This window comes from Myotis yumanensis, unplaced genomic scaffold (assembly GCF_028538775.1).
Source record: "Myotis yumanensis isolate MYYU_CA2020_CCGP unplaced genomic scaffold, mMyoYum1.0.hap1 SCAF_10, whole genome shotgun sequence".
Lineage (NCBI taxonomy): Eukaryota > Metazoa > Chordata > Mammalia > Chiroptera > Vespertilionidae > Myotis > Myotis yumanensis.
Genome location: NW_027223761.1, coordinates 56,698,023 through 56,710,523, shown reverse-complemented (window position 1 = coordinate 56,710,523; position 12,501 = coordinate 56,698,023). Strand labels below are relative to the sequence as shown.

Below are 12,501 nucleotides of genomic sequence, written 5' to 3'. Positions count from 1 at the left end.
TGGCACTCCCCATATGGAAGTGCACTGACCACCAGGGGGCAGCTCCTGCATTGAGCATCTGCCCCCTGGTGGCCAGTGCACATCATAGCAACCAGTCATTCTGCCATTCAGTCAATGTGCATTTTAGCCTTTTATTATTATTATATAGGATGTCCCTATATAATAGAGACCGGTGCACAAAAATTTGTGCACTCGGGGGAGGGGGGTCCCCTCAGCCTGGCCTGTGCCCTCTCACAATCTGGGACCCCTCGGGGGATGACCACCTGCTGGCTTAGGCCTGCTCCCCAGGGGATTGGGCCTAATATGGCAATCAGGCATCCCTCTGGCAGCCTGGCAGCCCTTGGGGGATGTCCACTTGCCAGTGGGGAGCAGACCTAAGCTGCAGTCAGGCATCCTTAGTGCTGCTAAGGAGGCAGGAGAGACTCCCTCCACCACCGCTGTACTGGCAGCCATCAGCCTGGCTTGTGGCTGAGCAGAGCTTCCCCATGTGGGAGCTCACTGACCACCAGAGGGCAGGTCCTGCATTGAGCGTCTGCCCCCTGGTGGTCAGTGTGTGTCATAGTGACCAGTCATTCCCAGTCTTTCTGCTGTTAGGGTCAGTTTGCATATTACCCTTTTACTATATAGGATAGAGGCCTGGTGCATGGGTGGGGGTGGGCTGGTTTGCCTTGAAGGGTGTCCCAGATCAGGGTGGGGTCCCGCTTGGGTGCCTGGCCAGCTGGGTGAGGGGCTGATGGCTGTTTTCAGCTGGTCACACCCCCTTCAGGGTGGGGGTCCCCACTGGGGTGCCTGGCCAGTCTGGGTGAGGGGCTGAGGGCCGTTTTCAGGCTGGCTGGTGACTGAAGCTCCCAGCCTCTCCTTTTTTTCTTTTTTTTTTATTCTGGGATTTATTTACCTTCTATAATTGAAACATTGTTGCCGTCACTGGCGCTTCCAGCTCTGAGGCTGTGGCCGGCTGAAAGCAGGTATCTGGGGTTTGTTTAGCTTCTATAATTGAAACATTGTTGCTTTCGGGCTCTGAGCCGGGCTGCCGCAGGCCGGGAACCTTGGCTTCCTCCATCACTGGAACAAGCAAGCCTCATGTTCGCTTCAGCTGCATGGTTGGCGGCCGCCATCTTGGTTGGCAGTTAATTTGCATATCGCCCTGATTAGCCAATGGGAAGCGTAGTGGAGGTACAGTTAATTACCCTTTTTGTCTTTATTAGATAGGATATAGGATGTCCCTATTTCCCCCCTTTTGTCCCCTCTAACCAGCTCTTGCCCCCCACTTCTCTCTGGCCATCACCATACTGTTGTCTGTGTCCATGGGTTGTGCATATATTTTCTTTGGCTAATCCCTTCTTTAAATTCACTTGTTTAAATTTTTATTTTCAGATAAGTGCTTATAACTGCACTATTATATATTTTCTATTATATCATTTAGAATTAAGATATATTTTAATTGAACCCTTGTAAATTTTAGCACAATTTAATAAATTATGCCAGAAGCAATTAGGAGATTTTTCATGTAATGCAGATACATTTCAATTAATGTTTTATTAATTTTTATTTTTTAATATTTTAATTTGAAATAATCTCATACATGTAAAAAAACTTTAAAATACTACAGCATATTACATGTACCCTTCACCCAATTTCTTAGATATTAATAATTTAAACATAACTATTATACAACTAACAAAATTTGGAATATATTTTTCTTATAATCTCTTTAATGTTACTTAATCCATTTACTTTGTTTTTGTTCATCTTCACCCAAGGATATTTTTCCATTGACTTTTAGAGAGAGTGAAGGGAAAGGGAGAGACACATTGATTGGTTGCCTCCTGCACATGCTCTGATAGGGACTGGGGAATCAAGCCAGCAACTGAGGTACATTCCCTTGACTGGAATTGAACCTGGACCCTTCAGTCCACGGGCTAATGTTCTATCCACTGAGCAAAACAGGCTGCAGCTTAATTCATTTACTTTTAATCTATATGTGTCTTTATATTTAAAGTGGGTTTTGTTTTAGATTCACCCTCATAATCTGTCTTGGCTTCTGGGGCTTCTGGGGCTGGCCTGCCTTGCCACCCGGGACCCGCCGATCGGGTCCCAGGCGGCAAGGCGGGGCCGGCTCCTGGGGCTTCTGGGGCTGGGCAGCAAGGCGGGGCCGGGCCTGCCCTGGATGGCTGCGCACTGGCGGCTCGCGCTGTCCCGCCCTGCCTGTAGTATGCAAATTAGCCGCCATCTTTGTTGGCAGTTAATTTGCATATTGCGCTGATTAGCCAGTGGGAGGTGTAGCAAAGGTACGGTCAATTACCATGTTTGTTTATTATTAGATAGGATATATATATATATATTAAAATCATATAAGAATTCCACGAATAAAGTTATGATTAAAAATTTAAAGGCTTAGATTCTTTCGCCTTTTGCGTAAATATAATAAATAAAACTGACTTTGTAAGAAATAGAAAATCTGAATAAACTCTAAAACAATTAAAGTAATTCATTAGTAGCAAAATATCCATGTCTTTTTAAAAAGCAATATTCCCAGGTAGTTTCACAGTTATGTTTTGTCAAAACATCCAGGAACACATATTTCCTATTTTAAATCCTTATAGATAATAAAAACAGTCCAGTTCCCTTTATTTTGAAACTACACCAAGACCGTATGAAAAAGGAAAACCAAAAGGAAATATCACTTATGGACATAGTGCAAAAATCTTAATAAAATTTTAGCAAACAAAACCAGCAAATTAATTTTAAAAAATAGTGCATTGTGACCAACTAGAATTCATCTTAGTAGCTAGATTATTTATAATTATAAATACAGCAATAGATTTGGCTGAAGCGTACTTCAATTTCACTTCCTGATAAAATTTAGTACAAATAAATGATAAAGGGGATTCGTAAACGAATTAATTCACAAGGACACGAGTGAAAGAAGAGACAGTAACACAGTTGGGAAGATGCGATGCAAAAGATGAATGGCAAGGTAGCAGTCCTCAACGCGCTCAGCCCTAAACTGGAAGGAAGGAAATCAACAAACCTATGCAAGGTGTACTGAGGGAAATCGGCAAGACGCAGGAATTGACAACACAATGTAACTCTGGAAGTGAGTGTGGAGGAAACACTGAAAACGGTATGATTCCTGGAAAGTCTTTTGAAGATGCAGTTTAATTCCAAGATCTCGAACCACAGTCTAAGTGTCTCCTCCAGCACTCCACTGCCAGCCAGCAGAAGCACAGAAGATACCTTCCTCTCTGAGAACCTTTTCTGTATCTTCTCCAAGGGATGAAATGCCCAGCTGCAGGTGGGAGTACTGCACTGAACACAGAGGAACTGGGAAGAAGCCCATCTACCTATTCAAAGATGGTCCCCAAAAGTCAACCCTCATCTCCAGTTTAACTCCTAGATTTCTAACAGCTGTTTGTTTGTTTTTTTCTATTTCTGGGAAGAGATAGGCAGTTTTCTCTGAGAAATCTAACCAGTGCTAGAAAACAATGTGGGGTTTCCAAATGAAACAGCTTTTTCAGAGACCTCTCTGTTAAGCCTATACCCGCACCCAACATACTCAATAAGCTTTTTAGCAATTTAAGTTGAAATGTGAGCCAAGATCACACAATACCTGAAGAAATCTCTAATGTGAAATAGACTAATGCAAAGATATAACTGTGAACCATAACTGATACAAACAATATTTTGTCTTGTAGAAACTTGTAGCATAGGAAGCTTTCTCTATCAAAATATAAAGATGAAAATCCATTGACTTGAGACATTTGATTTCATGGAGAAGTGAGATGCCATCCTTATTTTTATTTATTTCTTCACATATAACTTATTTTATATGGAATCTTAGAAGATTGTTTTTGTTTTCATAGGAAAAATCAGAATTTTATAAAACTTTGTAGGATAGAGAAAAAAAGAAATATCATGAGCATTTGCTTGTAGTTCTTTTAAGAAAATTTTGGTAAAGATTATTATGAAATTTTGCAATGTAATTTTCCCTTTGCTTCCTCTTTAAAATAGTTAAATAAAAACATATAATTCTTTTTCAAAATTTTGATATCAATATTTAGTTTTTCTTAAGTATAGTTTTTATTAATTTCAGAGGGGAAGGGAGAGAGAAAGATAGATAGTGATGAGAGAGAATCATTGATTGGCTGCTTCTTGCATACTTCCTATTGGGGATCAAGCCACGCAACACAAGCATGCATCTTGTCCAGGAATAATTGAGATGTGATCTCCTGGTTCATAGCTCAACCACTGAACAACACCAGCTGGGCAATATTTAGTTTGTTTTGCTGGAATATCATGTCTCTAAGACTCTCCACAAAGTGACCCAGTTATATTTGGCTAACGGATACAAATAAATGCCAACATTCCCCTAATGTGTCTTTGGAATTGCTATATCTTTATGGATATTTTTTTATATTTGGAGATGTGGAGTGTGGAATGGTATTCTTGTGTATCAAGCATAACCTCCACCAAGCAATGGCTGCTCATGGAAAGGTGGATGCCCATTTTCCTGTTTAACAAAAGCCTGGATCTGTCAGTTGGAGAATTCTAAATCAATAGGACAGAGATAAATGATCTCTTTAACTTTTTTCATGGATTGGACTCTTCTACTTCAAGAGATAATGTATGAACAGGGCACTTACTGATGTTTGTTTATGTATTGGTTCATTTTAACCAGCTCCATCAGTATTATAATTAGTTGAAATTCTTAGCTCCTAAATTGTCATTGTCCCTTTAAATAATGGTGTGAATTCCATCTTTAATTATGTCCTTTACAAGTAAGTACTTTAGTGATAAGTTTAAGAGGCCATGTCTGGAGCTGATAATCAAGTACCATTTTAAATGAATTGGCCTTTTAAAATTATATATTTGTATTTGCTTTCATGGTAAAACTCTATAATTCTGCAGTGGGGGAAAATTATTTGGAGTATTCATCCATATAACATATTTATTTTTTGTCTATTATGTTCCAGACTCTGTATTTGACCCCAGGGAATCAACCATTAATATGTTATTACTTTATCTTCCAAAAAGATAACAAGTTAAGGTGAAGACAGCCTAGTAACAGATACATTCAATCCAATGCAAGTGGAAGGAACTACAATAATGGTCAGCAGTAGGGAGCCTCACTTAGGTCAGCTAGGAAATCAGGGAAGATTTCTTGGAAGGAACAACCAGGTTAATCATGGATTGATGGCTCTGATTAGAAAAGGCTCCTATATACTTCTTTTTTTTTTTTTAGTTTAATGAGAATGTGTTTCCCAATTATTTAAACAGTTTTATTGAGATACCATTCACATATCATGCAATTCACCTAAAGTGAATTGAATACTTTATTGGTTTTTAATATATGTACAGATATGTGCAACCAGCATTACGGTCAATTTTAGAGCATTTTCATCACTTCAAAAAGATGCCTTTTAGCTATCACTCCCCTATACTTTCCCCTTCACTCTCAGCCTTACACAACCATTAATACACTTTCTGTCTATAGATTTCCCTATTTGTACTTTTAAATGAGTTAAATTATATAGTATGTGGCCTTGTGTTACTAGCTTGTTTTCCATTAAACACTAGAGGCCCGGTGCACAAAATTCGTGCACAGGAGTAGGGGTGGTTCCTCAGCCCAGCTTGCACCCTCTCACACTCTGGGACCCCTCGGGGGATGTCTAAACTGGCAGTCGGACATCCCTCTCACAATCTGGGACCACTGGCTCCTAATCGCTTACCTGCCTGCCTGCCTGCCTGATCGCCCAAAACCACTCTGCCTGCCTGCCTGATCACCCCTAACCACTCTGCCTGCCTAATCGCCCCTAACCACTCTGCCAGCCTGCCTGATTGCCCCTAACTGCCTCTGCCTGCCTCATCACCCCTAACTGCCTCTGCCTGCCTGCTTGGTCACCCCTAACTGCTCGCCTGCTTGCCTGCCTGCCTGATCGCCCCTAACCACTTCTGCCTTAGCCCCCGACTCTGTGGCTTCATCCAGATGGACGTCCAGAAGGTCATTCAGCTGTCTGGTCTAATTAGCATATTACCCTTTTATTATTATAGATAGGGTTACCATAAACCAGGCAATTTTACTCCTAGGTATATACCCAAGAGAAACAAAAATATATGTTTACACAGAAATATATACATGAACATTTATAATAGCATTATTCATAATAGACCAAAGTGGAAACAATCCAACATCTATCAATGAATGCATGGATAAACAAAATCTGTTATATCCCTACACTGGAATATTATTCAGCCATAAAAAGTAATGATGTGCTGATATGTGGGTAGTCTCCCCATGCTGTCTGTGTTCTGAGACTTTGAGGTTAAGGAATCTAAAACAGGATAGGATTGCAATAATCACCAACTTCTGCTTACCTCAATTGCACTGTCAACAAGACATACTCTTCCACATTCTCCTTCCAAAATGTTCCCCCAAGTCTCTCAGATTATAGGCCTATCTGAGAAAATATAAGGCTTTGGAACTGGCTTTGATTTTTATTATTTTACCATTCAGAAGTTTACCAGGTTGAAGAGAAATACAAGAAAAAAAGTGAAAAAAAGAAAATATAAATAAACAACTCCAGAGTATAACTTTTAATTCAACAGAGGAAAGGATGTCTCTTTGTTTAAACTTGCTGAGCATCAATCCTTCCCATCCCTACACCATGAGAGGTTCCATGGGGATTTTTGGAGGAGGTCATCAAAAAAACGTGACCTCTAGTTGACCCAGGAGCTAAACCTGGGCAATTTGGAGGATCCTGACCCACCGCTCCTGTTTTTAGAATGTCCATTTTCAAGGATGCAACCTCAAGAGGGTAATGTGTTATTAAACTCTGGATTGTATATATGGCTGGATTGTATATATGGCTGGATTGTATATATGGCTGGATTGTATATATGGCTGAATTGTATGTATGGCTGAACCAGTTAAGACCTCTATATAAACTTAAGTTTCTGGTGCTAGGTTAGCAGCTCTACTTGTCTTATGGCCACCCAAGACAAGACTCATATGTAAATCCCCTTCCTTACTAAACCTGCCACCTACTTATCTGGAGTGGCCTGCCTCTTTTATCAGTCTCTCCTTGCCTTTTGTGTATGGCGGCCAATTTGCAAACCAACAGAGATATAGAAAGAGAAATAAAACAAAACACAGCAGTGACTGCAGGGTGGACAACAAAAAATTTCCCCTCCTTCTTCAAGTGTTTCAAGCTTTTCAAGATTTAGATTACATTGCATTTTTCTTAGTGCCACAATAGAGTATCACTACTATGACACTGTTGGTATTATTGCCTTTGTATTATCTATAATAATAAAAGCATAATATGCTAATTAAACTGGACATCCTTCCAGACGACCTTCCGGATGAAGCTGGGGCTGTGAGGGAATCCTGGGTCCCGGGTGCCTGCTGGCGGCCAGAGGGAAGCCCAGGTCCTGGGTGCCAGAGGGAAGCCGTTACCAGCAGCTCGGGGAAGGAAGGCCTACTCTTGCACAAATTTCATGCATCGGGCCTCTAGTTTTTGTCATAAGATCCAAAGTTGAATTTGGTTACACTTTCTCTTTCTATTCCCTTGTTTCTTAGAGCAATGTTTATGCCTAATGAGGTTAAAATAATATCTTAAGATTTTATTGTCAACTTTCAAGAGCTTACTGATACATATGTTATCCACTCAAATCTCAGTTTCACATACTTCATTCACTGCCCATTTTCCTGGAACAGGAAAGAAACTTAAAGATAATTTCATTTTATTCATTAATTTTATAGATCAGGAAATTAGGGACAAAAGAGGTGTAATAAAATAACTAAGATTAGCCCAGCTGGTGCTGCTCAGTTTGTTGAGCATCATCCCATGCACCAGGAGGTCACTGGTTGGATTCCTGGTTAGGGCACATGCCCCAATTGTGGCTCAATCCCCTGTAGGGGGCATTCAAGAGGCAGCCTATCAATGTTTCTCATGATATTTCTCTCTCTCCCTCTTCCACGCTCTGAAATCAATAAAAACATTTTTAATAGCTAAAATTATACTCAGTCAGATAAGAGCAGAGCAAGTATCAGAATCCAGTCTTCCTTATTCTTGTTTAATGCTATCTAATTGAACTCTTCATTTCCCACCTGTTATGAGGAACTTGAAAGACTTCAGGATATGAAGGCTTTGAAAATTGCCTGTCTCTATTATTTATAAACAGAGAGCAACTTCTTGGTGTATGTTTTCTTATGAATCACTCCAGAGTTCATGCCACTGTAAGATTTTTCTCCCACCCCTTTTTATTATTTCCTTTAAAGCAGCAATATTCAACTAGTATGCCACAAGAATTTTTAAAACATGCAGTACCTGACTATTTAGTCAGGGGCATTGACTTATTTTCCCTTAGATTATCAAATAAAAAAACTACAACAGCCAACACAATAGCTATCAGTGTGACTAAATCAAATTTGTACCTGTTTTTTATCAGACCGGCAAAAAATATATTTTCCTGTGTGACTCAGAATTTTAGTAATTAGTTTATTTGTGCCATGAGATGAAAAAAGTTGAAAATAGTTGCTCTGAACCATTAATGATGTTTAAATTAATGTAACTTCTATCCATGAAGAGACCTCCCTGCTCACTACCAGATGTTGGTCTGGCAACAATTTGATTCCATGTGCAGTGACTATTGCATTGCCACTCTCCACAAATTTGTGAGCCTTATACTCAGTTCAGAGTATAATTTTAGAGTGATCAAAAATAGAGCAGTATTAAATACCAGGACCCAACAAATTCCCCCTTTCTTCTTAATTCCTATACTTTCACTGATGCTTAATATGAAAACATTCTATGCAAGTCAACATTTACTAGTATATATTGGGTAAAAGCATCGGCTGAAAGCTTGGGGGAATAAGAAACATATTTAAGAGGTACTTGATGGGAAGAGAGAGGGAGTAAAAGCCTCCTTTTAAACTGGAAAAAACAAAACAAAACAAAACAAAAACCCCTACTTTTTAGTTCAGTGTTGTACAATTCAGCCATGACAGCAAGACAATCACCAGCAAACCACAGTAAAATACAGAATCCCAGGCTCCATTTTCAAAGTTTCTCATTCAGAAGATCCAGAGACAAGTCAGGATACTTCCTTCTTGAAAAAGTCAGAAGTTTCCTTCTATTTCCAGTTATTTGAAAGGGATATTTTTGGGTGGGGATAGTCATGAATGGATGTTGAATGTTGTGAAATATTTAATTTTACATTTGTTGAGATGATTGTATGATTTTTCTTTTTAAATCAGTGTGTATGGTAAATTATAAAGTTTGATGTTTAATATTTGATTAAACCTTTTATTTCTAGATAAATTTTACTTGATCACAATGCATTTTACTTTTTATAAGTTACTGTGTTTGATATGCTTATATTTTTCTAGGAATTTTTACATTCCCATTATCTAAATATGATAGTAAAGTTCATAGGTTAAATATTTTAGAATAAGAAAAAGATTTAGTTTTGGGTTAAATTCTGGCCCGGCGTATGGGATATAAATTATTCTAAGCCATTGCTTTTCATTTTCACAATGTTAATAAAAGTCCCTTGTATTTATTATGAATTTACACTTTAAAATTGCTTTTATAAGTGTTATTTTATAAAATTGTCACAACAACTCTATGAAGAAATACCCATTTTTTTTCTTTTAAATATATTTTTATTAATTTCAGAGAGGAAGGGAGAGGGAGAGAGAGATAGAAACATAAATGATGAGAGAGAACCATTGATTGGTTATGTCCTGCACACCCCCACTGGGGATCGAGCTCACAACCGGGCATGTGCCCTTGACCAGAATCGAACCTGGGACCCTTCAGTCTGCAGGCCAAGGGTCTATTCAGTGAGCTAAACCAGTAGGGCTAGAAATACTGATTTTTAAAATTTTTAATATAAAGCAACTAAAATTTGAGAAGATAAAATGACTTGCTCAAGTTGAGTTTAGGAGACTATATTTTAAAGTAGCTATTATGTTGGAATACAACATTTCTAACTCTAATTCAGTGTCCTTAACACTTCCCCTACCTTTGTACTTCTTATAAGTTTAACCAGGTATTGTGGTATAGATGCTTTATTTTCCTACCCCTGGACACCCTATTCTGTACTCCTCTCTTTTTCTTTGCCCACATACAGTCCTAAAACCCTGGATATGTAGGGTCTAAATAATCTATTTACCAAGTCCTTACACACTGTAACACATCTCACGCCGGGACTGACCAACAGACCCTGAGCGACGGATGAATGGATTACTCTGACACACGTTTCTGTGTAAGAGAGGGCCAAGGGACTGCTTGGCTATAGGAACCAAACAGCCCCATTCACCTGCCTCCTTAGGCTTTTATTTTAGCAACAGCTTGAACTAAAGTTAACTATTAGGTACTACCAGAAAGGTAAGCATCCTTGAGAAAAGATATGCATCCTTTAAGCAAGGATGTTTTGAAGTCTAAACCTAAGAGTGACTTTGACTTCTTTATAGAACTAAAATTTAAATATTGGGCTTATTACAGATTTTCACTTTTTGTGTTTTCCCCTTGTTTTCCAAATACATTTTAAAGAATATTAAAGAAACATATCCAGAATTAATATTGACTAACTGCCCTCCAAAATTTCCCATGGTGCTTCCAGGGAGAGAGTGGTTACTACTATTAGAACTCTAGTTTATCTGAATAGTTTGAACTGTTTTTCTAACAATTGTCTTAGAATACCACTGGTATATTTTTAGCCCTTGCCCTTGCATAGGAATCAATACCTTAAAGAAATAAAATTTAGTAACTTTATTGTTCAAAGCCCAGGGCCCACATTTCTGGTAATGGAGTAAGACTTGGAAAGATAAGGTGGGGGGGTGGTGGAAAAGTTGGGATTAGAAATCTTTCCTCTTAATCCTTTGTATTATATGGATTGCATAAAGTAAAAAAATCCACATATAACTCTGACTCCCCAAAACTTAACTACTATTTGACTACTGTTGAGCAGAAGCCTTGCTGATAACAAAAACAGTCGATTAACATATTTTTTTATGTTATATGTATTATATACTGAAGAATGTCCAGCCTATAGGAGAGTTTTATAAGAGTTTATTTGAGCCAAAAACTTGAGAACCTGCCCAGAAGTAGAATCTCAATAGAAAATGCCCCAGAGAATGGCAGTTTTGCAGCTTATTTTATACATTAGAATCAAAGGAGAAGATGTAAAGAGGATTACATGAAGTCCATTGGTGGTAGATTAGGGATGGGGGAGAAAGCTAATCAGGGAAATCTCTAGGACTGGATAAAATGTAAAATGGAGACACACATACTTCTTTCACACTGGTGGGTACAGGATAGTTAATACAGTATTTAATGTTTACAACAGGGGTCCTCAAACTTTTTAAACAGGGGGCCAGTTCACTGTCCCTCAGACCGTTGGAGGGCCTGACTATAGTTTAAAAAAATACTATGAACAAATTCCTATGCACACTGCACATATCTTATTTTGAAGTAAAAAAACAAAACTTCAAAAAAAGGGCTCTCCTAACTTCAAAAAAAACGGCCCTACTAACTGAAAAATAAAAAAAATAAAATAGACCTCCTAACTTCAAAAAAAATAAATAAATCCTAACTTGTTCTTACCTCGGTCCTCAGGCAGCAGCAGGCTCTGCACAGGCATGCTCGTGACTCCTCCGATCGCACCCGAGACTGAGAGGAGGAGTAGAGAAACAGAGAGAAGGAGGGGAGTCAGAGAGTGCAGGGTACATTCCACACATGTGCACTGCGGGCCAGGACGAGTCGGCTGCTAAGCAACAGGCAGCGGAGGCAAAAACACGGGCGGGCCAGATAAATGTTTTCTGTGGGCCGCATGTGGCCCGAGGGCTGGCAGCAAAAACACGGGCGGGCCAGATAAATGTTTTCTGTGGGCCGCATGTGGCCTGAGGGCCGGTGGCAAAAACACGGGCGGGCCAGATAAATGTTTTCTGTGGGCCGCATGTGGCCTGAGGGCCGGTGGCAAAAACACGGGCGGGCCAGATAAATGTTTTCTGTGGGCCGCAAGTGGCCCGAGGGCCGTAGTTTGAGGACCCCTGGTTTACAGTATATAGAGATGGTATGTGGGCTACAAGATAACAATTAGGAGCTCTGTGATCTCCTACTCTGATGGCCTTGTGTTCTGGTGCCAGAGTTGTGTCTTAGAAAGATCTGGAAAAGAAAATCACTCTTAACATTTCAAAGGTATGCTGTACTAGATGCACAAAAACAGGTCTCGCTATAGGTAAAGACTAAAGTTGATCAAGAAATGAATAGTAAGCCTAAGATGTCACTACTCACCATACCTTGCTTGCTTATTTAGTAATTTTTATGTTCAGACCCACCTGTGTGGTTACTTTTGGTCTCCAGGTCACCACCTTGTAAGGCTTGTCATGTGCCCCTACCCTCACCCTCAGTTGAGCTTGTCATTAGCTCGGCCCCTTTTCATTAACATTAAAATAAAGTAAACTAGAGAAGAGAAAATTTTATTAAGAAAAAT

The 12,501-nt window shown here is 39.4% G+C and overlaps 1 protein-coding gene across 1 annotated transcript in view; it reads right to left on the bottom strand.

Moving 5' to 3' along the window:
* Positions 1-11,662, bottom strand: part of TYR (tyrosinase) — a 92,975-nt gene extending 81,313 nt beyond the window's left edge. Inside the window, exon 1 of the mRNA XM_070425835.1 lies at positions 11,613-11,662. Within this exon, the coding sequence (XP_070281936.1) occupies positions 11,613-11,649 (37 nt within the window). The 5' untranslated portion in view covers positions 11,650-11,662. The remainder of the gene's footprint in view (positions 1-11,612) is intronic.
* Positions 11,663-12,501: the final 839 nt, after the last annotated feature.